Genomic DNA, 26,322 nt, shown 5'->3' with positions numbered 1-26,322 from the left:
CTGCTCTTTTTTCCTTCTTCTTCAAGTGAGGGGTGGCAAAATAGCTAGAATTCTTTAATGTTCCTGTATCAAGACAACACACAAGAAGAATTTTGATTTTACAAACTGTTGCCTCTCTTTATCACTCTTGTCATGGCATGATAAACTGGTTACTACTGTTGTCAAATGAAGATGCAAATAGAGGAAGATGTAGAAAGACTGTGAAATTAAGGCAAGAGTCCTCCTGAAATGAAATCAAGAGAGTCAGTAAAATAAACACACAGTGACTTCTCTTTGCAAAGATGATAGATGAACAAAATTGAATTATGCTTACATTGTGATGGGAGAAAATAATTGTAGTCTTCCATCAGGAAACCACAAAGACTTTTATTGATCTGTTGTTGCCAGGACATGTCCAGTAATATTTAATAAAATATAGATAAATAAGTCCTTCAAGGCTCTGTAATGATGATCTCTGTCTTTATTATAATTTTTGGCAAGATTAAAAACATCACATCTCCCAATCATAAGTGGTTGATGTGGTGTTATTTTATAAAGACTTGCACCTTAAATGAAATGGATTGGATGTTGTCAGGAATACTAAATATTTCTTCAAAGAGTCAGAGGAGAAAATATATCTTATTTTCCTGTTTATTCATACCTTTTTGAGGTATTACACAGAATAGAAACTAAACAATCGCTATGAATAATGGCCACTGTGCTTTTTAATAAAATTATAGTAGCCATTATTCACGGTGATTGTTTCATTTCTGTTAATTTACACTGTGATCCCAGGCTGTTTGTGTTATACAGAATTGCACAACATGTATTCATGTAAGAGCCTGAAAATAATTTTTCTTATCCTAAATGGAATGCCACAAGAAACCAGGGTTATAATTGCCTATGCTGCATGTAAGTGTCACACTAAGGCTGATTTCGCACTAGAGCTGCCTCGATGTTGCGCCGCTGTTTGCCCCGATACTATTGGTCAATTTCACACCCAAAGCCGCGGGGCTGCATTTGACCCGCGGCTTTGCCTGATTTCCTCCACAGTTTCGTGATCCTCAAAAAACAGGATCACAAAACTGCGGGGGAAATCGGGCGAAGCCGCAAGTCAAAATGCAGCCCCGCAGCTTCGGGTGTGAAATTGACCAATAGTATCAGGGCAAATGGTGGCGCAACATCGAGGCAGCTCTAGTGTGAAATCAGCCTTATTTCTTGTACAGAAAGAACATGCTTTGTTTCCTTTCAGAAAGGTCCCAACAATGAGGCTTGGACCTGAGATTCCAAGGCAGAGGAAGGTAAAGCTGGAGTAACTTTACATCTCCTTTGCATCCCAGTGTTTTCCTTTAATACTGAATCCACAGTACTAAGGAATTTGGAAGCATGATTTTTAGGTAAACCAATGGGTATGTTTTCTAGTTCTGTTAGCAGTGGAAAACCTGAGCCACAATACTACTCAATGCTGATGTCTCAAACTTAGTTAATTATGACGATCAAGTGCTTCTTCTCTCCCTTGGTCTATTCCTTTTGCCTTATGCAAATATTGAAAACTGAAGTCCTCAGTGTATCTCCAGATAGCTGGAACATCCAATTGCGGATGTCTCCACTAACTGAGGGTCATTTTGTAGCACAGAAACTTGGCCTCTTAGAAGTGGTTTCATCCAGGTTAAGAATCCAAGCTAATGGAACAGAGACAGACTTCAGCAAAGGTGCCTGCTATTCAGACATCACAGTTCTTGGAATTCCTGCACAAAGGAAAAAGGAAGCATTCATATGCTCCTGGCAATTAACCAGGTTCACATACTTCACAAGCATACTTAGTTTTGTTCATGACAAACTGCCTGTATCTCCTGTTTTGGTCACAACTCTGAACATAAACACAGTTTATGTAGCAAGTGCAGGCCTTGACTTTTATCTCAGGTGTATTCTTTCATTTTTGTTTTACATATGTCATCCATAGAGCCTTCTTTTTCTCTTCTTTTTTCCTGTCCTCTTATCTTTAGAAACTTTTAAAAAACAAATATTGGAATAATGTATTTACTTTATTTTTACCCCACTTTTCTCCCCAATGAGGACCCAAAGTGGTTTACAATTTTTTCCCCCACTCGTCCATTTTATCTTCACAAAAGCCCTCTGAACTATTATTACCATTGGCCTATTATTAGATGGCATCTTTCTTTCCAGAGTTGGTAGCCCTCCTCCATGACGGTTTGTATGAATCACACCCTACTTTTCAAGTAGCTCTGCCTCCATCATAACTCCAATTTTTTCTTCACACTTTTTTGCCTCCCCCCTTTTAAATTTCTGTAACTTCAGAATTTAGCAAGAGTCACTTGCCTTGGGGTGCACCATGAGGAAATATAGTTAGTCGCCAAACCTGTCTTTTGTATATAGGTACAGCTCACGCTGAAAGTAAAATGGAAGCGAATGGGCTTTTCCTGCCATTTTGTGCTCAGTATATTCATTTTGCCTTATTGGAAGAGTTCTGTGAATATACCATGTTTGTTGGTAGTCTAGGCAACATCACCACAATTCCTGTATTGTTATTTCAACCACAAATGAAATCTTTCCATAAAAGTTTATGGAGAAGAAACTTTTTTTGACCTTGACCAATGAGTAGTGAAATATTTGTTATCAATCTTTCATCTTCTTTTCTGTGATAGCAGGCATCTGGTCTTGGTGATTTCTGTACTTGCCTTAAAACTTATTACAATGGTACTGAACAAAATACAACAGTTGCATGGGCCCATTATGTCTGTATCTGAATCAATACTATTTACTTAGTGCTAATGTACTAACCAGATTACAAGAATTGATGCAGTGGTAATCAATACCAAAAGAAAATAATAGTATGAATGATTTTGAAAAGTGCATTGCGTTTAATCTGTATTCACTAACTTCATCAACATTTGCCTTTTTAAAAATCTTACACAATGTGCACATGTTTCTATTTTCTAACATCAATAATTAGACTTGATAAATATTAAGTGTTCCTGGAAACCTTTGAAGTGAAATTTGTGCCTTATTTTACTACAGATATGTTTGGTCTGAGTGATTAATTTCTATGAGTTTAGGGTCAGACTTTTGATATTCAGGTTTGCATTAGATGGCTGGCATGGCGTAGCATGTTAGAGTGTCAGACCAAGCAAGATCTGATTTATTTTTATTTATTTATTTTAATTTATTCTTGTATTTATACCCCACCCTCCCCGCAAGCAGGCTCAGGGCAGCTTACAAGAGAGCACGACTGCCCACGAATAAAAACAACATAAAACAATAAAAACATTAATATCAACAAAAATAAAGTGCTCAGTAGAACCAAGATGGTCTCTGAATAAATTACAAGATGATATCGGTCTTCCATTGGAGGTAGTATTGTCCTGTAGTTGGTACATAGCCAGTCCAGTGGTACCAGTGCCACACAATGTTATGGCAGATCTTCCAAGGGCCATCCCCCTAGCCTCATTGTTACCCACACCGATGGTGGTGGTGGTAGTGGCGGCCCCTACATGAAAGCCTGGCGGAAGAGCTCCATCTTGCAGGCCCTGCGGAACTGCATTAGGTCCCGCAGGGCCCTGATCTCCTCCAGGAGCTCATTTCACCAGGTAGGAGCCACCACTGAAAAGGATCTGGCCCTGGTCGTAGCAAGCCTTACCTCCCTGGGGCCTGGAATAACCAGGCGATGTGTCCCCGACCGAAGTGCTCTTGGGGTATGTGTGGGGAAAGGCGGTCTCTCGGGTAGGTCAGACCCTGGCCATATAGGGCTTTAAAGGTAAGTACCAGCACTTTGAAATGGATCCGGTATGCTATTGGCAGCTAGTGCAGCGCTTTCAGCCCAGGCTGGATGTGCTCCCACTTGGGATTTGACCAGGTTTAGATTTCCACTCTGCCATGGAAGCTCACAAGGTGACCCTGAGCCCATCACAATCCCTCAGCCTAAACTGCCTTACAGGGTTGTCGTGAGGATGAGGTGGAGAAAGGGAGAATGATGTGAAAGCCACTCCCAGTTCTGATCAGGGACAAAAGTGGGAAATAAATAAATATTAAAATCATGACCGATGCTTTCCAGAAACAGCAATGGCCTTTTCTAAACACAAGTTTTGTGTCTGGTGAGGCATCTCAAATAAACAATTTGGTTTTGTAGCTTTTGTAGCTAGGGTCCTAAACAGCACATGTAGAAGTTATGCTAGAGGAATGCTACATCCCTGCCTTCCCCTTCTTACTGCAGCCTTCTTTTCTTGTGGGGAGCAAGCTAGAATGGGGGTGTGTGTGGCAGAAACTCTCCCCCACCCCTGCAAACAGAAGAGCTAGTAGAGGAATGGTTTCTGTCTCCAGGTTTGTCTTAGGTTGGGAATAAGGGTGGGGGAAGTTTGGCACATTGCTTAGAATAAAACCTCTGTCTCTCTTTAATTTTTTAAGTAAGGTAAATTAAAATTAAATTTTGTTCTGAGAATTTTGTGTCAGCCTTTGAGATAATTAGAAACACACTGGAGTGTCACAAAACCAGGTTGGGAATTGCTGCCTTTGAAGACCAGGATACACTTATGAAATGGATATAGACCACAGCTGTAAATGCTGTACAAGTATTTTTGAATAGCAAGAATTGGTAGACACATAGATGCAAAAAAATTTCCAGCAAACCACAAATTATTATTAGGAACAAGCAAAATATAATTTGTGACTTCACACCCATGGATTAAATGCAATTGCCTGCACCTCATAACATTCCAGTTTAGATTTACTTCATAGGAATATTTTTCATAATGAGTCACAAATGGACTTCGTACTTTCACTCATGTACAGGGAGGAGAGAAGAAACACCAATCCACAAAGCGGTAGCGGTCCTGCTGGATTACAATATTTGTGGGATGTGTCACTGGAATTTGGCATCAGAATTATGAATGTATAACCCAGAGATAATGGGCATTTTCCATATTGGCAGCCAAATGAATAGTTTAGAGAATATGTGGGGGGAAGAAAAGAGATGACCTATTTCCTCAAGGCTGAAGTCAAAGAAGCCTCTTAAAATTCACGCGGTACAGTTGTTATTCATGGTGGAATGCCTGATAAAATCTTAGGTAAATAGATTTAATATGCTTAAACTTCCCTGAGATGGCAACATTTTAAAACTTAGTACCCATTGTTCATATAAAGGAAGGTCTTGCATTTCTGGAGTTATCAAACATACCTTGTGTTTTCTTCGTTTAACTTCACTGCTATTGGAGACAGAAGGCTTGAGTTAGAAAGATTACTTAAATGTCTCAGCAAAACTTTATGATTAGTTAAGAAAACCCAGTCCCACTTTTTGAAGGTACTATAATGAACACCACCCTCCAAGTTGATACAGTCTGGCCCACTGTGCTGGATGAATTTACCTGTGTCCATGTATCTGCTGCCAACGCATACGTTGTCAGTACATAAGTGAAGTGCTCACCCATGCTACAGATCCTGGTACATTAAGGTTGCATGCAGAAGGGATATGACTTATTTTATATGAGATGCTGGTTGTGTATCCCTGTGGATAAGTTCTTGCTTGCCTGACATTGCATTTAAATTGGGTTTCTGACCAGTGAAACACTGGACATTCTGTTTTATGAGCAACTGTTTCCCCCCTCTCCCTCTGGTATTATTCCTTTCCTCTATCTGTGCCATCCAAGCCTCTTTTTTTAGCTAGGTATGCTTTAGTTTTGTTGAAATGATGTCATCACCATACTTTGGATAGAACAAAGTTTTCTTACTAAGAGGGAATCTGGCAGGCCTTCCCTCTTTTCCATTGTTATTAGGAACTTTATTATGTAGGCAGAATGTGTCAGCATCCTTCTGGAGCTTACCTCTAGATTCAGAACAATTGGTAGATGAGAGGAGCTATTCAGAATGCACCCAGTGAAATTTTTCAACTCATGGTTACAGCCTAAACAAATCAATGGTCTGGGGTGTGTATATATAAATATATATTTTATGGTAAGCACATTCTTAGTAAAAATCTAGCTAGTAGTCTGATCACTTTATATCTCTAGCACTGTGAAAAGCTGAGATGAGGTTGATAGGAATTAACATTTTTAAAATTAATTTCCAGCTAAAACATGAAAATATTTTCATTATCATTCTGGCTTGCAATTTAAAGCTTTGGAAATTAATGGATACATCTGCATTTGCTGCTTCAATAAGCATTTAATTTTGCAATAATCTATTTTTTAAAATCTTTAAACAATGAAGAAAAATGATCACTAAATTGATTATAAAAGACAGCAATGTATTGTTACTTCTGGTTTCTTTGTGTGCTGCTTCATGCATATGCTAGAACAGAACCTTGTCACATACTTTGATATTGAATTTCTTATAGAAATCTAAATAGCCCTTGTTTATTATCTGGAATGGAAGATGAAGCATCAATAGTAACTGAATTCTCAGTTAATAGATTGCCACTGAATTGTCAGTATAACATGGATAGGCTCTTTTTCTGAAAACTAACTTACAGTGTATTGTTCAGGGAGTAATTTCCTTGAAAAGAAAGACATATATCCCCTGTTATTGAATAAGAGGATTAAGAATGAACAAATAATATATTATGGTAATAGCCTTGATAATATAAAACAGTATTGACAAGTATAAATTTTAAGTAGCAGGAGATCAAAATATTCTTGGACTAATTAAATTCCCTTGGTATCCCTATACTTTTGCTTCTTGACAGGCCAAGACCTTCTGGTCTTCATGTAACAAAAGTAAAATGGATAAGTACCAGACAGACATTTGAATAACTCTGTTGCTTGGAATTGTGAGGCTCAAAGATTACGGGTGTCCATCTACTCTTGTTTTTAGTTATTGTAGAGTGGAGATGAGTCTGTCAATGCATTTTTGTTTGTTCTGAAGGAATTTCAGGGCTTCCATTTTTAAAAGCAAATTTCGAGATCTTATCATCTTGTTTGCTGCATACAATAGCGAACAATTGCTTAGAGTCTCAAATGTTTTCTTCAACAGTTGTTCCACAGAACTAAAAAGAGGCTTCATGAATAATTTTCAATATATTGGGAACCAGGTATTCATTGACTGCATTGGTGCTGAGAGTGCCTTACCCTAAAAAATTATGTAATATTTAATTACTTGTTTGAAGACAAGTAATTTTTAAGGAGGAGTCTATATTTTAAAGTTTGTTAAATGTGGGTACATAAATAGATTAATTCACAGATCACCCCTTAATGGCCTTGGACCCATATACCTGCAGGATAGCCTCCCCCCCCTCGCTCTCTCTGATTTGCTTATTTAAATAAAGCCTCTCAAAGGTGCCATCCTACAAATGGGTAAGATCAGCAGCTTCTCATTCACATGTGTGTTCAATGGTGGCTCCCACCTTGTGGAATGGTCTGCCTGAGGATGTCAGGTGGGCTCTCATGCGCCTTGTCTTTCCTCAGAATGTGAAAAACAGTCATGTTCAAGAGAGCATATTTAAACAAATTAGAACTGCATTAGATTGGAATACCTTAGGAAGTTACCATTATAACTGTGCTGTAAATAGTTTACGGCTTGCATTGTTCCCTAATTCTGCAATTGTATAAACAAAGTAAATAAAATAAATAAGAAAACTTATTTTCCTTGATCTGTGGCATACTGATTTTGTAGCACAATTAGGGTTGCCAAGTCGAAAATCGTCAGGAGCGGGGGACTCCCGTCCGGTGTCCTATGTGCGCATGCGCGCCGCACGCACGTCACCGGGAAGTGACGTTATGACGCCGGGCACGCTGGGGGCGGGGCCACGACCATCCGAAGGGGAAACTCTGCTGCCAGCGGGGAACGGGCCTCTGGGGCGGGGGTTTCCCCGCCCCCCAGGGGGACTTGGCAGCCCTAAGCACAATAATGTCATGAAATGGTTTTTAATTATATTTCGGAAAGAAGATGTGCATCCACTTTCAAAGCAGCCTCTGTCTGACAGAGGTCTTCCTGTTTGCTTACTTGGTTTTTTTGTCTCATAAAACATCTAACTTTCTTACAGTCTTTTTCAAGAAATGCCTCTTACTGTGGAGTACAGGATGATGAGTATCGAGTGGAGGTTACGATGGCTTTGCAGCGGATTGACTTATTTGCAAAACAGTTCAACAGTGTCCTGTTAACTTCCATATCTGTCTTCACCAAAGGGGATCTTACTATAGCAAATCTTGGGACATCTGCAGGCCGCTTCATGCAGGTAAGTGATGCTGTTGGTTCATTTTCTTTCAATGGCTTTACCCATGTGGTAGGAAAAGAAATGATAGGAACTGGGAGGAAGAGATGCTTCATGCATACGTGACTTTAATGAGAACAAAATATTTTCTGAGTTGTATGGATTAACATTTTATCTTTCCCCCCCTTGCTCCCTTACTGCCCTGCCATATTTGGGTTCAGGGACTGATTGTTACTGCTGCTGAAATTATGCATATTTTCTTTTCTCTTCTTTAGGTCCTTCCTGCTTTAATTTGTAGTGAGCTATCCCTTTGAAGCAGGGTGATGACATTGCTCTTCCTAAACAGATACTTCCCACATAATCATTTGTTTCATTCAGCAGGCAGTGCTTCTACTTTGGCGGATGGTTCATAAAGCCTCCTGTAGTTTTATACACGTTGCAAATTGATACGTGCCACAAAGCTTCTATAGATCATTTCTGGGTTATTTAGAAAATGTATAGGCAACCTGTCTAGAGATCTGCCGTTTGCTTGATCTATACTAGGTAAGAAAGTTATGTTTCATTTGGTTACACTCAGTAGCCTCTTTGATGTGGGGGTAACTTCATATGTAGTCTCCATATTGTGAGACAGTACAATATGAACTAATCCTTCTAATAGTAGAAAGTATCTGGTATCTATTGGACAATCTAGAATAGGGTGGAAGATGTCTGTCATGAGATATTTGAAGGACTGTCTTTCTCCGTATGAACCTGCGTGCCGGTTTTATTCTTCCCAGCAGCTCCAGGTCATTGTGTGCCACCCCCCCTAGGAATATTTGTTCTTCTTGAACCCAGGATCATGCTATTTCAGTGCATTTCCAGTGTTCCCTGTGGATTGGCATGCCTGAGAAGGATAGAAGACCACAACCTCTATTGGCTTTTAGAAAGATGTAAGGCAGAGAACACAATATGTGAGGGCTTTTTTATCACATTGATGAGGTTTGACTTGAAGTTTCTATTATGAGTGGTATTTCATGGTTGTAAGAGATTAATGGCTTCAGCCCTGGAGGAGCTACAGGAAGTCCCTACAGCATCCAGCTAGGGTCATCACAAGCCATGTGTCTTTTGTTTATTTATTATCTCCAGTGCTCCCTCACCTGGCCCCTGTACAGTACCCAGTCTTGTCTCTGCTTCCACAGAGTGAATCCTGCAGCCTTGGGTGAGACTTCTCTCCCCCCCCCCAAGTCCAACCTGAGTCCTGGGAAGCCTGCAGGGAGGCTCTCTTGGAGTTCTAACACTCCTGTCAGCTTGGTGTCCCTGTCGGCTGTTCTGGGTGGGCCCCACCGGCCCCACCCCACCCCTCCTGGCTGCTTTGCAGTCTATCCTCTGATGCAGGAGGGAGCCCCTTCCCCAGCATCTCCCTCCTTAGCTGTTTGCCATCTTGGTCCTTCTCTGGACTCTGCCGACGTCTCTTCTTCCCAGGTTGGTTCTCTCCCCCCACCCCTGGGCCATCTGTCTTCCTCTTTCTTCCTCCCAATTCCACTCCTGGCTCCCATCAGTCCGGCCCCCAGCTGTTCTCTCCTCTCTGTTAAATGCATCTCCTGCTCTTGAGGGCCCCTCCCCCTCGTTAGCAGGCTCTGGCTGGTCTGCTGCTTACAATGGTGTTAAGGTATCTTTTGATACCAACTGGAATATTTGTTGTAAGCTACCTTGACCTCTGTGGGGGAAAGACAGTATAAATATTTTAAGTAATAAATGTTTAAGTTGAGACTGTTGTTCCAAGTAAGAAATGTTTTAAACCGTGATAGAATATGTACTGGTTTTAAATTGACGCTTTCCACAATGGAAAGCAAACTTGGCAGCTTGCTTCATATACATTTTTGGGTTGGCAGCAAGAGAACTTGCATTTTATTTTCAGACTGCATATAACTGAGTGACAGTGCAGTCCATAGCTGCTCCAGTCTAAACCCATTGAAATCTGGGGATCTGGGCTGACTAAAGTAATTCTGCACAAAACTGTACTTAGAATAGGATCCTAAGAGTTGGCTGTATGAAGAATGGTAGCATCAACAAAATATATTCTTTCTTGAAACGCGTCCAATGAATTTTGTGCATTTAACAGAAAAAAATTGTAGTAACTTCTACAGAAGTGTAACTCATAAGATTTCTTTTTTCCCCACAACAATTGCCTTATTATTCATATCTTGGGCTAGAACTCCCCTCCCCAGCATTTTGCCCCTCCCCCCATCATACAGAACACCAAAGAACCTAACGCAATGGTTTCAGAGCACATTTCCTTTTTTTAAGGCCAGCAAAGGGATCAAAAGGAATGCTGTTGCCTGAGATACATATTGCCATTAGCAGAAATGTTCATATCCAGTGACTTAGCTTGGATTGAGTTACAGAGCAAAGTTATCATCAAGATCATACTATAATAGCCCATGGAGCTCTCTTTTTCTTTCTTTCTTTTTCCTGAGCGGCCCCAGGGCCTGACACATCCAACAGTAAAGAACACAGGGCCTGCCTCTAATGCTTAGTAACAGCACACCCATGAAACCTATCGTTACCATATCTTGCCTTGAGATAATATAATAGTAAGTGCAGAAAGTGCCTTGTCTCCAGGACAGAGGAATTACAGCATTTTCAGACTGATGTGTACTTGCATTAGATTTTTTCCCTTTCTTTTTACAACACGAGTAGTTGCCCAGGAAATCCTTTCAAACATGTGTTCATTATCAAATTCCCTAGTGCAGCAGATAACGGAATATGTAGCTATTTCATATTTCAGTGCAATGAACAGATATCTCGTATTTCTGTGCAATGAATAGAATGTATTGTATATAAAGACCAGCATATATGTATTTTCATTTCCGTGGGTTGCAGTTGCTTGACTTCAAGGTAACATTGTAGTTACATAATTTGTTAGCTCAGTGTCCTCACTCCCAATTTTGAACCTACTGCACAAGCCAACCAAGATTTCATATGTATAATGTCAGAAGATGCAAAGAGGGTATGCTTTATTGGGCTCTGTGAAGCAGTGATCAGGAGAGCTGAATCTTGGCACCTATCAGAAACAGTGGTTGTCTCTCAAGAACTGTTCAAATTCTTGGCTCTTGTGTTCTTCCCTTCCACTAAATCATTGCCACTTAGAATTATTTAACGTATGTTAGAGTTAGAGTTGCCAGGCATTATCCAACAACCGGTGGGGAATCGGATGGGGTGGGGACATGGGGGAGACATCAGCATGACCGCATGACATCACTTCTGGGTTTTCCTCTCTGGGAATCCCCCCAAATCCTATGGTTTTACCACGGAATTCCAGCTACTTCCTAGAGAGGCATGATGTTATAACAACAGCCAATAGCCATTTTTTAAATTTTATTTTTCTGTCACTGCTGCTTAGAGTGATAGCAGGAAACACTAGCTCAGGTTGCGGAAAACGAAATATATAAATATTGATTATGAAATTTATTTAGTACAGTTTTCCTAAGTCAAACTCTATGCCTGTCCATCTCTAAAGGTGTCAGCAATGAAATTCTCTTGGTCTAGTATTACCACCAGTGGCCTGCCTCATTGTCTGGGGAAATTAGCTATGCAGCAGGAGAGACCAGAGGGGTACAGGGGACCATACACCAGTTTATACCAAGGTCCGGTACAGTAAGAAGACTCCACATTTGAAGAGTAAATTAAATCATTTTTATTTAAAAGTTTCCCTAATTACAAGTACACTAAGCATTCAAAAAATGCAAGCAATACAAAACTAAGAATGCAGAGGTGATTGATAGCAAATAGAGGGGTCAGTTATGGGGTAATACTACCTGTCCAGAAGTGCAGAAGTCCTTGAAGAGAAGTGCAGAAGTCCTTGAAGAGAATAGTGCCAATGGCTGGCGTTATGCGCAATGGGGAGCAGAGAAAAAGAGAGAGAGTGGGGTGTGCATGTGCTGACAGAAATAGACATTGGAGAACAATGTTGATCAATAGGAGGTCTTGAGGGGCTTGTCTCAGGTGAAGACAAAAGTCCATTGGAGCCAAAAATCCTAAATATAAATACACATTGTTGGGGTCTGAACTGGCAGAGACTGACCAAGAGAGAGATCTTGGAGTCGTAGTAGATAACTCAATGAAAATGTGGAGACAGTGTGCAACTGCAATAAAAAAGGCCAATGCTATGCTAGGGATTATTAGGAATGGAATTGAAAACAAATCAGCCAGTATCATAATGCCCCTGTATAAATCGATGGTGCAACCTCATTTGGAGTACTGTGTACAGTTCTGGTCACTGCACCTTAAAAAGGATATTATAGCATTGGAAAAAGTGCAGAAAATGGCAACTAGAATGGTAAAAGGGTTGGAACACTTAAAACACTTGGGGCTCTTTAGCTCGAAGAAACAACGGCTGAGGGGCGACAATGATAAAGGTTTATAAGATTATGCATGGGATAGAGCAGTTTGAGAAAGAAGTACTTTTCTCCCTTTCTCACAATACAAGAACTTGTGCGCACTCAATGAAATTGCTGAGCATTCGGATTAGAACAGATAAAAGGAAGTACTTCTTCACCCAGAGTGATTAACACATGGAATTCACTGCCACAGGAGGTGGCGGCGGCTACAAGCATGGACAGCTTCAAGAGGGAATTAGATAAGCATATGGAGCAGACGTCCATCAGTGGCTATTAGCCGCAAGGTATAGATAGGGACTCTCAGTCTGGGGCAAGTGATGCACTGTATTCTTGATGCTTGGGGGAGGGGCAACAGTGGGAGGGCTTCTAGTGCCTTGGCCCCACTGTTGGACCTCCTGATGGCACCTGGTATTTTTGGCCACTATGTGACAGAGTGTTGGACTAGATGGGCCATTGGCCTGATCCAACATTGGCTTCTCTTATGTTCTTATGATTACCTGGACCGATCCTGGGTCCCAGGAGTGTGGCATCAGGAGGAGCCAGACCTAGGTGTGGATTAACAATAGCCCTGATGGGTTTAGCTGGGTGCTGGGTGGCTAGTTGAATGGGTTTTCTGACCACTAATGGTCCAGCCAAGGCAGTTTAAAAAGGTTCCCAAAAGGTGGGAGAGGAGTCCCTGATTAACGTCAGGAAGGATTGCTAAACATTTGAATGTATGATGGGTTTATCTTGGTATCCTGAGGGATGGAGCAGGAAAGACAGAGTTGGAGACAAAGGATTCTCACATAGACATAGGGTCACTCAAAAAGGGCTAGGTGAAGTTTTGGAGATAAAAGGGCTATTCACCAGGTGGCCTCTGAATAGCTTTAGAAATGCAGATACACTACCTGGTGGAACCCATTGTTTCAGATGCATACTTTTGCTGGATGCGGGGAGAAAACTGGTGGTTTGCTCTGAGGGCTGCCTTATGCCACCTGAAAATGGAGAGCCTTTTTCCAGAGCTATGGCTTGCTCAGTGTTTCAGAACCAGGAGTGACTTCCTTGGTCTGGGCTTGTGGGTCTCTGGCTCAGGTTAGAAAGTGGGGTGCCCCTGTTGTTGGGGCTACCCTAGGGTAAGGCAGTGCCTCTGGGCTACACTAGGACAACATCACTGAACTCTCTAAGGCCAACTAGGCCAGGGGTGGGATGTTGCCAGTTTCCTATTGACGTATCTAAGCTTAAAGTTAGGGCTGTGTGGCATTTAAAGCTATAGGAGAGTTAATTGTCACAGTGGCCTCCAGTGCAATCCTAGTTACTCCAGTCTTAAACCCATTTATTTCAATTGGCTTAGACTGGAATAACTCTCTTTAGGATTGCACTGATAGTGTTCCAACTACCTGCCCTGTAAGTTAGAAGGGACATCTTTTTATATAAAATAAATAAATTATATTATTTTTTATTTTTTATTATTAAAGCATTTTTTAAGAACTTCAACAGATAACAATGATAACAAAAACATTATAACCAGCATTAGGACTAGAAGAGGGAATTAAGTATACCTGAACCATTAAATAACATTTATATCTACAAAAACACATTCAATCTTTCAGTTCATCCAAGTGTGTCAAATTCAGCTCAGAAACGTATCCAAGGATGGTAAGAAGTTTGCTGGAAGCACATTCTTGTCTGCCATGTACTGCAGTAGATGATACCAAATAGACTCGAAGCGAGAGGGCACGGAGGGTGAACCCCTGTTTGAAAGTTGAGTAATATTTGTAATTTTAGCAAGGATAAATTTATCCCATATTTTATTATGCCAAACCTGGAGAGTCAGAGGAGTGGCCAATTTCCATACCGAAGCAATTGTTATTCTTGCCGCAACTAGTACAATTGAAGTGAGTTCTTTTAAGAGCTGCTGTCCCAATCATAGGTTCCAACAGATTGAGAAGATCCATTTCAGGATTGATTGACAAATTGAGTAGAGTAATCTCATTGATTTGTTTGATGACTTCACACCAAAAAGGATATATTTTGGGGCATTCCCACCAGCAATGGTAATAAGAACTGGTGAGGCCACAATTTTTACAGCATAAGGTATTCTGGGAAGATCTCATTCTGTTCAACCATTCTGGAGTGTAGTACCAGTGGGAGATTGTTTTGAAAGACTGAAGTCGAATATGAAAACTTTTCGAAGAGTTTGCTGGTGAGTTCCATATTTTTTTCCAATGAAAGTCTGACAAATCAATGCATAAATCCACTTGCCATCGAAGCTGATGTTTTAGAAGAAAGTTTCCTTCTGCATCTACTAAGAAGGGACATTTTTAATTAGGCTTGTTGCCTAATTTTGTTGAATAAACTTGATTGTAGTTTAACCTAAGTTTTCAGTTGAGGATTCTGGGGCAATGAATGTGATTTATCCATAGGTAGACCCAAAGAACATCAGGTCGACTGAATAAGACAAGACTGTCTATCTAAAGCAGTGATAACTCACTCTGTGACTTGGGGAGAGCCACATTCACATTAGCATCACCCCAAAGATCCACATGTCTACTGTGTTGCCTTGTCTGCTGCGTCACCAAACGGAGACAAACAATAATAGATCAAATCTAGCAATTAAATATTTTAATTTCCAGATTACTTCTGAGCATGTTGGGTTGTATCTCCCCACCATTGATGAACCTTAGCCAGCTCTTGGGTATCTGGAGTGAGGGGAAGGGCTTCCATCTCTGCCTTCTTGCTCTCTCCTCAGCATGAGGCACAGCTGCTCAAGCAAGAGAGTGAGATTGCCAAAGCAGCCTCTTGTTGTGGAAAAAGAGGAGTAAAACCACTACCACTGACTGTGGCAAGCTCGTTGCCATGGTGGTTTCTGCAATGATGGTAGTTGCACTGTCTCTTCTCTGAGGCCAGCTTGCTCTCTTCCTGGCAACCACCCAGGAGCTGGGATGGGATTACAGAAGCAAAGGGGGGGGGATGGAGCACCAGTCCCAGCACTAGACCTGGAACTCAAAGAAGCATGCAGCGTACTCATCCTCCAGTCTCTGAGAAAGGCACTGTTTCAAGGTGGGACCCACCTGCCAACCATAAGCCTTATTTTCCCACTTTCTGGGAACATGGAGCGGTGGCCACATTGGAGAACAGTGCTCAGAAAAGCAACAAGTGGGTCCCAAGCCACTGAATGAGTATCACTGACCTTAAGGAAAGCAAGTCCAAAAAGACAGATTCTGGCTGTTGTTTATCCAATTAGAAAAAACCTGTCTTTGGCTCAAATGCATGTATATAGCAAAGGACGCATCTCAAACTACCTTCTTGCAATTACCATCTTCTGTTTTTAGTTTGGAGATCAAAAACAAACTATCAATGATAAACTCTGCACCAAGTACTACAGGTAATAAAGTATTCGCCTTGGACATGGATTTAGTCTACAGTCAAGATAGTAATCTAAGATTCTCTAAGTGAATAATGGTCTGAGAAGAAGGAACTGCATTTTCCCTGTCGGAGCACTTGCTGACCAGTCACACATACCATTGTTTTGACTAGACCAAAAGTGTTAATTTTGTGTTGGTCCCTGAATATCCCTTGATTTAAGAGTTCATTAAATATTGTTGAGTTTTTGTTACAAAGCAAACTGCTAATAATTTTTCCTAAGACAGCTGCCATGCATGAGAAAGAAAAAAATGGTTTTACTTCCTTGCTGGGATGACAAGCTTTCTTTACAAAGTTCCCCCCCCCCAAGAGTTTGCAGCTGTTTCTGCCTTTTCTATTGTGGCTGTTTTTGGTGTGTGGCTGAGAACACACAGTCTCTAAGTACAGCTGTTGGGTGCAAAGTGAATCAGGTATTTCTCATTGGTTGTGTGATTAGAATGTATGATGCTCTCACACTGGCAATGTTATGGTTATGAAGCTGGATTCTCAGTGGGTGAAATTTGTACATAGCTCACTGAATTAATAAGAGCTATGCTGACTTGCACCAGATGAACCTCTCTTTAATTATAGACCCTTATTTTCTTTTAGTTGGTCTGTCATCAAAACTTCCCATAATAAATAAGACTGTGGTCTCAATGTCCATGCATTTCTCCCTAAAGTGCTTTTTTCCCCTTAAAGAACTTTATTCTCGTACAGGTCACCTTCTGTGTCTAAAAACAGTTGTAGCAAGTGTTCCGAAATAATAACAAATGGCCAGTTTCCCATATCAGTTCCACGATGGCCAGAGAATTTTAGCTCAAGAAATGGTTACCATATTTCAAGCTGCAGTTTGAACATGAAAATAGCCAGTATTCTTGTGATAGGAAACTGGCCCCGGGGGTGGGGTGGGGGGTTTGCATATGGCTTTAGTGAAGGAGGAACTGATGTTAAGTATAAACAGCAGTCCAAGATAACGAATTTGAGACCTTTGGCTAACTGGGGAAAACCTGCTGGGCATTTGCCCGTCCCCTTTCAGGCACTTCAAAAAGCATAGTACTTTGGGTACTTTAACATACGAAGAAAAAAGAGAGAGCAGCAAGTGGAAGGGGCCATATGATATCGAAAATCTTACTTTAATTGGGTAATGTGTTCTTAGTCACAGCTTAATCGTGACAAGACAGAAGTGCAACTGGTGGGTGGAAGGTCTGACCTGGAATTTAAGGTGTCATCCATTGTGGATGGGCTTGCACTCCTTCACTCCCTTTGAAGGAACAGATTTGTAGTTTGTGAGTACTGTTGGACCAAGACCTACTGCTGCATAAGCAGATGGCAGCTGTGGCCATGAGTGCCTTTTACCAACTTCGACTGGTTAGCCAGCTGCAGCCTTTCCTTGGCAGAAAAGATCAGACCACCGTGGTGCCTGCCCTGGTTACATCTGGATTAGATTACTGCAATGTGCTCTATGTGGGATTGCCCTTGAGAAGTATTTGGAAACTTCAATTGGTACAGAATGCAGTAGCCAGGATTTGACTGGAGTAAGTTGTAGGGACCATATCACTTCGGTCTGGGCCCATCTATACGGGCTCCCAATGTTTTTCTGGGCCCAATTCATGGTGCTGGTTGTGACGAACTGACCTCCAAAAGCAGGATGCTTAGTGCATCAAATTCAAAGAGGTGGGGTTAATGCCTCACTGTAAATCACAGTTTGATTGACAGGCTGCTGCCTGCATGTAGCCCCTTCTCTCTGATTGGTCAGCAACTGCTGAGGAGAGTTTTTAAAAGTCTTGTCAGTCTTGTCAGAGAGAGTCATTTGGACTTTGGCTTGGTAGTTGCCAATCAGGAGGAGTGTGTGTGTCGGTCTGAGGGAAACAGACAAGTCACTTGGGAAGTGAAGGGACACAACTCCTTGCTCTTACTGTGTACTATCACATTTGAGGAAAAGTTCAGAACTCAGAACTTAAAGTCTAAGTGTCAGTTCTAGCTGAATTCCATTTATTCACAGTTGCCAGAACTGGGGTTTAGGTTTGACAGAAGAGACTGGACAGTAGATTGAAACTGCCAGGCTATCCAAACAGAAAGAATTATTGTTCCTAGAAAGAGGAGGAGATTTCTTATCCAGTTATTCAGTGGGTTCAACTCAGAAGGGACCCCTGGTTTGTGTAAAAAGGGAAACATCTTAGACTCCTCAAAGTTGTAATCCCATAAGGGAAGTATTTCAGTACAGGAGGAAAGCACTAACTTCCAGGAAACTCAGACAGTTATATGAAAAATTTCTTAAGACACATTGTTGCTGAAAGAAATCTCCAAGACAAACAAACCTCTCATCATTGAGAACTGAGCCTCTAAGAATATAAGCTTCAACTATACTCTGTTGCCTGTTAAAAATAATTTGTATCAACAACAAAATTTACCTCAACTTCTCATCTCCTGCCCTATTCCTAACCCAACTATGCCTGTTCAATAAAATCAACCTTTCTCTTTGAAGTTTACTTTGTGTCAAGTGCCATTTCCAAAGGGATTTATAAGAGTGCTCCTGCTGAGTTACAAAAAATCTCTAGCCTGGGCAAAAGCCAAATAACTGCTCTATAAAAGGGTGGGACACGCAGAAAGTTATAATTCTATAATTAAAATATGCTACTAAGGGGCTGCTCAGTCAGAGTGGGGAACAGTATTTTGGAAGGAAAATCTGTCTCATTGGCCCCTGCCACACGCAGGGGAAAAGGCGCTTGAAGGCGCGGCTTTTAAAAGCCGCGCCAATGTTGACACGGCGCGGCGGGATCTCACGGATCCCCCGGCCGCGCCGCCTTTTCTCCCCGGCGCGATCAAACGCCGGGGAGAAAACACGCCCTACCCGGGGGCCGGCCGAACTGCGCATGTCCGGGCATGCGCAGTTCGGATCCGGGCCGGGGTTGAGCCGGCGCAGGGAAGCGGCGGCGATCAAACGCCCCGGTTGCCGCGCCGCTTCCCTTTAAACCACCTAGATAGGTGGTTTAGTTTGGCGCGGCTTATCCCGGGAAAGGGACAGTTCGGCCACGGAAGCAAGACGCTTCCCAGATGTGGTGGTGTGATCGCGCCGGTTTGATCCGGCCCCGAACTGTCCCGCTCCCGGACCAAATAGCCACGTGTGAACGGGACCATAGTGAAGAAGCAGGAGTCCACCATATTGGTATTGACCTTCAAAGCCCTAAATGGTTTGAGACCAGCATACCTGCCTACTCCCTTATGAGCCTATCCAACTACTACTGTCATCTTCAGAAGGTCTATTTTGGTTGCCCCCAACTTCTGAAATTAGGTGGATGTCAACCCAGGAGAGGACCATTTTGGTCATGGCACCAAAGCTCCAGGACTCTCTCCACAGGGAGGTTTGTCTGACCACTTCTGTTGCTGTCTTCCACCAATGGGTAAAGACTTGTTTGTTTCTTTTGGCATTCCCTCAATGATTTCTCCTTCCTGCTACATGTTTTAATTGCTGTTTGTATATGTTGTATGTATCTTAATTCTGTTTTTAGTGTTTTAATGATGTGCTAGTGGGGTCGATTTTAAATGGTTTTAAAATATGGTTTTATTGGGCACAATCACACGCACAATTAGCCGTGCCATAGGCGCGAATGCTGGGCAGATTTAAAGGGCGCAATCAGACATGAACATCTGGGAAGCACCCCGCACCCATCGGCAACCCATTTTGCTTTGCCACAGAAGCAGAGTAAAAAGACACCAGGGAAAGTCTGGTAGCAAACAGGCCACAGATGGACATTCCTCTGTCTGATCGTTTCAGCGCACTCTCATGATGTCAGGATGGTCTCATCAGGCCATCCCAACTCTGTGCCATTGTTTTTTCCCCCCTTCTCAGTATGTGCTTCATCGCACACTCCGTAGGGAGCCCTCATGCTGAGATGCGATTCATCAATTCCCATTTAAGGGCATCGGGAACAAATGGGGGGGGAACCCTGACTCACCTGTGGTTGTGTCTGATCACGCGCAACTGCGGGTCAAATTCTTCCAGGGAAATAGCCTTGCTTCCCCCCCCCTTATCTCACTCGTGTGACCGCCACCATCGTGTATGCTTTAAAATTGTTAGCTGCTTTGGTGATCCTTATAAGGGCAAAAAGGCAGGATTAAAATATATATAAACAAATAAAAATTATGTACAGAAATCATAAAACATATCACCTGGTTGTTGGAGATATGATTAAGACACAAGACACATTGGTTGGGGTCAAAGTGATTGGTGGGCTTATCTTCTGCTATACCTCTGAATTCATTTATAAGTACTGTGGTCAGTTTTCTATGCTTCTCCAGCATAACAGTGCAATAATAACATGAAACAATTCCAAAATATCTGCAGTGACATGCCACTACAGGATCTGTAGCAACTTCACAACTGCTGCACCAGAATTTCAGATAATTCCTCTGGTAACTGTACAAAAAAGATACGGTCTGCCGTATAACAAAGTCACTATTGTGTTGCCAGGGTCCATTAACCCAACCTCATCAGATCGAGGTCATTCCTGTGTGATGCCAATACAAATGTCTTTTAGGAAGAAGGTAATTTACATGTCACTGTACTGAACAGTGTGGAGAACTTAATCAGATGTATGCTGTATGTCCTACAATGCATGCAAAGTTTTCAGTGTGGACTGGCTTTGGCCTGGTCTTGGGAGCTGCCTAGTCTTTTGCCTAGTCTTGGGAGCTGCCCCTATATCTGCAAGAATCCAATGTGCTGCAGCAGTGCAACACAATCTAGGTCTAAAGTTTGGTTTATACAAGACAGAGAATGAGGTGGTAGAATGTTGAGGTGGAAGAATGGAATGTATGACATTAGATTGCAGATAATGGATTACAGTTTTAGTTGTTCCTTTACCTTAAAAAATCCCATGCAAATAGAAAGCTAATATACTAGGATGAAAGCTTCTACCCTTTGTCTTTGCTTGTGCTGGCTTTCCATTTGCATGGATACCTCCATGATCCTCCACCTGCAGTCTGAAGTGGTACAGCCCATTCTGCTACCTTATACCACCTTATTCTCCTGCAGATGTAAATCAGGTTTTAAGTCATTACTTTTGAAATGCTTCAAAGTGGCTGATATGTACATTTAGCCAGCCGGAGCATAAATGTTATTGCCATAGTATTCTTTTTGTCTTGGTTGTTCACTGCTATTTTTAGGGCGTGTAGGATAGCTTCACAGCAAGAAATGGAAAATTGGGTGAATCAAGACTGCAAGAACAGTAGTGGTGCAAATCTTGAAGAAGAGAAGTAGTCTGTGGAGAACGTTACAATGGACCTTACCTGAAGGTTCTTTCACTTCAATGGGGGAGAAGTCATCCAGGAAGTGGTTGGTCACGCCTCTGCTCACTCAGATAGGCTATGCAAATTTCTTTTGTTGCGTGGCTCCTATTGGAGGGATCTAGGCTGACCTCTCCAGTCATGTCCAAGGCCTGTTCTTTATCTGTTCTTTATCTGTTCTAGTGCTTTATGCTTCTTCTCTCTCTCTGTTTATTTTTCCTGTTTTTCTTTTGTGTGTGTCGAATCCTCACTCATCGTTCTGTTCGTTACCCTTGGCTAGATGTGAATGACTTCTCCCCCACTGAAGAGAAAGAACCTTCAGGTAAGGTCCAATGTAACGTTCTCCTTCAGTGGGGTGAAGTCATCCAGGAAGTGGTTAGCTGTACCCAAGCTGTTCTTCTAGGGTGGGTGTTTCTCTCGTTCTTTTGAATATTTCTTATGGCTCCAATACTTGTTGTAATACACGACTGCCAAATGCTGCCTCTGCGGGAGGCCACCTGATCTATTCTGTAATGCCTCACAAATGTTGAAAAGGAGGCCCAGGTAGCTGCTCGACAGATTTCTTCCACTGTTGCTCGTGTGGAAAATGCCGCTGTTGCCGCTGCTGCTCTTGTGGCGTGCGTAGTCACCAGACCTGGCGGTGCAAGTCCTTGTACCTCATAGGCCTTGGCTATACATTGTCTAATCCAGTAGGCCACTGTGGACTTTGAGACCCTCTTCCCCTGGTTTGGGGCACTGTATGATACAAACAGCGAGTCTGACCTTTGAAAGGGTGCTGTTCTGTCGAGATATATACAGAGGGCTCTCTGCACGTCCAGTTTGTGCCAGGTCTTTTTTTTAGGATGCTTCGGCTTGGGGCAGAATGAAGGTAATATTGGCTGGTTGATGTGGAAGGCAGAGTTCACCTTGGGAAGAAAAGAAAAACCCTCAAAGAAAATATGAGTCCATCCTCAAGGAGACTGACTCTTTCTGGAATATGCAGAGTTCCTTCCTAGCTGAGAGTGCTGCTAGCTCAGAGACTCTCCTGGCCGAGGTCACTGCAATCATAAATGCTACCTTCCATGATAGGAGCCGGAGTTCTGTTATCTTTAGTGACTCGAATGGTGGTTAGTCAAAGCGTGCAGCACCTTGGATAGGCTCCATGTGGGAAATCTGTGTCTGACTGGAGGAGCCAATCGGTTTACTCCACAGGAACTTCTTCACATACTTGCTTGTGGACACGTTCCCCCGTGACTTGTGACCTAGGCAAGCCTGGATGGCTGCCACTTGACACTTCAGAGTATTTGGTCTAAGGCCCATCTTCCATCCCTCGGCCAAGAAGAGTACTACGTCCTTGTCTGTGGTTCATAGTGTTTGCAGTCCCTTGGTGGATGCCCGTTCGGAAAAAGCCTTCCATGTGTGACTGTAGATGCGCCGGGTTGATGGTCTCCTCGCTTGCAACATAACGTCCACAATGTCTCTGGGGAACCCTCTCTAGTACTCCATCTTTCTGTGTTATACCTCTGAGGATGGCAGTCACAGCTACTGGCAAAACATCAGGTTCTACAATGCCAAGACCATGGCCACACAACCCGGAAAATCTATAGCAACTAATGAACCCCGGCCGTGAAAGCCTTCGACAACAAATTTGAATTTTCTTGATCAAAACAACATTTTTCCACAAAGGGGTACCATTTCTCCAGGTAATCAGAGTTAGCCTTGAGGTTTTCTGATCTTTGAATTCCTTCTGTTATTTTGTCCATTATAGCATATTCCCAGATTTTAGAATACCAAAAGTCTAATGAAGGAAGATTTGGCATTTTCCAATATGTAGCTATTACATTCTCACAACATGCTTTGGGGATGTTTAGATCTTGCCAAAGGTTTAATAAAACTGATTGGGGATTTTCTGGTATTGCATAACCGGTTATAGTTTTTATGTGCGTTAAAGCAGATTTCCAGAATGTTTGGATTTTTGTACAGGTCCACCAAAAATCAATGTATGAATCGGCCTCACCACAGGCTTTCCAGCATAGTGGTGAAGAATTGGGATTTATATGGTGGAGTTTTTACTGAATTTCAGTAAATTTTCAGTTTGAAAATAGTGGTAGCAAAGTTGGTTGAGATCAATATAATTTCTTTGAAAATTGAGCAGTCTGCCAGACTGGGTGTGTGCGTGGATGAAATTAACACCTGCAACCCAGTGAGTGTTTTGAAGCAGTTCATTCTTAATGGCCCATTCAAATGGAAATTTTAAAGTCTTCAAAGTAGATCCGTTATATACAATGGGCTGGAATGATATACAGTGTTTTAAAGCAATCTCTTCACATGTGCTCTTTTAATAAGGATATGCTGAAAATCCTGTGAAACACAGTAAAGTTGACTTTAGGCATATCTGTTCTGGATAATGGCTTACACCTGCTAGACGACTGTGGAAAAATAACAAGGCAGAACTTGGTTTGGTTTCAAGTAAGCCTCTGGTTTTGTAGAAAACATCTTGAAATGTGCACAGTGTAAATGCAGCTCTTAATAGTTAGCAGTGCTGATCCCCACTCTGATAAAGTTACTGCATGCATTTTTAGTGGGAATAATGATGGTCTTAAAATGCAGGCTTCTTTGTATATTAACTGGTAGTCAAAACTTCTGGCAGTGCTTTAGGATCAGGTGGTAGTAACACATTCTTTCCACCCCATTTTTCACTTGTCGCATGAATGATACATTACTCTCTTGTGATTTTCAGTACTCACTATCTTTATAGGCAGCAATTATCAAGATATTCGGACCTAGCTGCGGCTTTAGTGCCAAGATGAAGCTACCAAGCCTATCAGCAAGTCTAGCTTACTATACCTACCCCTGCCATTTAGTCAGGAGCCTTTCGTACATATTCCTTGGCTCATGTTCCAGCCTTGTGGGAGAAATGGGATGAAACTGAACAGTCTGGGTCAGATTCCAGTACCTGACAAAGTTTTGTTAATAACACCAACAGTGGAGATAGTTTCAGGGGACCAGCAGTTTTGGTCTGCAGTCGAAGAGCAAGATTTGAGTCCACTAGCAATTTAAGAACCAACAAGATTTTCGGGGAGCTTCCAAGAGTCAAAGCTCCCTTCATCTAATAATGAAGGGTGCTTTGACTCTTGGAAGCTTATACCCTGGAAACCTTAGTGGTCTTTAAGGTGCTACTGAAAACCAACAGTGCTATCATTTTTAGGTCTGCAACTGATTCTCACTACTCTGAGGGAGAGGTTCTAAGTGAGTCTACTCAGGAGTAAGTCCTGTTTTATTCAGGATAATCTTTTTTAGGGTGCAACCACAGTTTATCCAAAGTTAAAGTCTGTCTAGGCCTGACCAGTACTTGAATGGGAAACTACCTGCTCACCCATGTATCTAGAACTGCCTTGAGCTTCCTTGGAGGAAGGGCAGGACACATACACAATAAACAGCTGCAACTTTAATAAAGTGCCCTAGTAGAGAAAGAAGACGTAATTCCAGTAAATCTATGAGCGGTTCCTTCCATCCGAAGTTTCAGAGAGATACTAATGAGTTATAGTGCTGATTGATGTGTGGTCTTATATAAGCTAGCTTTACATTTTAAAAAAATGTCAAATTTTACTGTGTAGGGGAGTTATGTTATGTACATTTTTTTTTGCAGATTCAAAAATAGGTAGTGTTAGTGACAAAGAATAGTCCAGGATAGGTTGCAAACCTTAGTGATTGATCCGTGTGCCATAGCACCATCACAGCTCTGGCATGGCAGCAGTGGCTGTGTATCATTTGTATCATTTAATCAAGCAGCGTGGAGCATCTGTAGTCTGCATTGCCAGGGCAAAGCTTGTTTACTTGCTATGGATTCCAGCTTCAATAAAAATGTGCCCTTTGGTCCTGAAGCACTAGGCTGCTCTCTCTGGTACCATGGAAACAAGACCTAAAGCTTCTGGCATTGCTTTGTGGTGCATCCTAGACATATTCCATGGGTTAACACTGTTGCTTAGTAAAAAAAAAAAAAAAGACATTTGGCGATAAGAGGGAACCTGAATGAATTATAGCAAACTGTACCGCTTGGCATTTTCGTGCCATGGGGATTCAAGAGAAAACATGGTTAATGACCGATTGTAAAGGTATTTGCAGCTGTAGACTTACATTTTCTTAATACCAACATCAGCCTATATTTTCACACCACTTACGAGTTATGGGACAGTAGTGAATGGTGTGTGAGTATATGAATATTGTTGTAGATCACTGAAATGATTGCATCTTTAATTTTGTTGTACTATGTACAATGACAATAAAGTATATTAGTATATTATTATTATTTACTTTTTTTACATTATTTCCTGACCATAAAACCAAAAATTATCTAAAAAGCGGTGTGTCAGAATTATGCATCACTTAAACTCATTTGAAGGCATGTATGTGGGGCCCCCCGGCGCATTGTCAGGTAGTGCTGCAAAGTTGCACCAAGGTTTATCCATACTTATTTTATTCTCACTGCAGTCAGTTGAGGATGAAATTGCACACTTACAGCAATGCCTGTCATGTCAGTCTTTTAACATGTTACTTCAGAGTAACCCCATTGACTTAACTGAGACTTCTCAGAATATGTAACATGAGTTCCAGCCACGGCGGCGCGAATGGCGACCGGCTCTCGGGACGCCCCCAGAGCCGGATCGCCCACACGCAGTTTGGGGGGGGGTCCCGCATAAGCGGAGATCCTAAGGAGCCTTGGCGAAAAGGCTCCGAACCAGGGGGCGCTTAGGGGAGAAGCCTCTTGCCGGCCAGAAGGTCGGGAATTGAGGCTCTCCCTCTGCCCCAAACGGCCCCCGCTGTGTCGTGCCCTGCATGGGGACTAGCAACGCCACCGGAACAGCGGAGTGATGGAGCGTTAAAGTAAAGCCGGAAAAAAACAAGATAAGCGAATAACTGTGAGTTGGTGATTAATTCTGAAGCGGCGGCATAAGCGCGCTCCGTCCCTCGGGAGATCGAGAGGGAGGAGGGAGGATTCCCCCCCACCAGAGAAAGAAACTTTTTAAAAGCAGAAAAGGGGGGCGAAGCGAAGATTGGCTAATGCGCATTACCTTTTGGGAGGGAGCTGGAAGCGGTGAAGAGGGAGACATCCCTAAGTGGCATAGCACGAACTTTTAAAACTGTAAACAAAAGCAGAAAATG

General features: G+C 42.2%; 1 protein-coding gene across 1 annotated transcript in view; it reads left to right on the top strand.

Moving 5' to 3' along the window:
- Nucleotides 1–26,322, top strand: part of MET (MET proto-oncogene, receptor tyrosine kinase) — a 112,157-nt gene that overhangs the window by 9,355 nt on the left and 76,480 nt on the right. The window contains exon 3 of the mRNA XM_015416013.1: nt 7,970–8,161. Within this exon, the coding sequence (XP_015271499.1) occupies nt 7,970–8,161 (192 nt within the window). The remainder of the gene's footprint in view (nt 1–7,969; nt 8,162–26,322) is intronic.

This window comes from Gekko japonicus, unplaced genomic scaffold (assembly GCF_001447785.1).
Source record: "Gekko japonicus isolate JY-2015 unplaced genomic scaffold, Gekko_japonicus_V1.1 scaffold159, whole genome shotgun sequence".
NCBI classification, from domain to species: domain Eukaryota; kingdom Metazoa; phylum Chordata; class Lepidosauria; order Squamata; family Gekkonidae; genus Gekko; species Gekko japonicus.
This window is presented reverse-complemented; position numbering and strand designations above follow the sequence as displayed.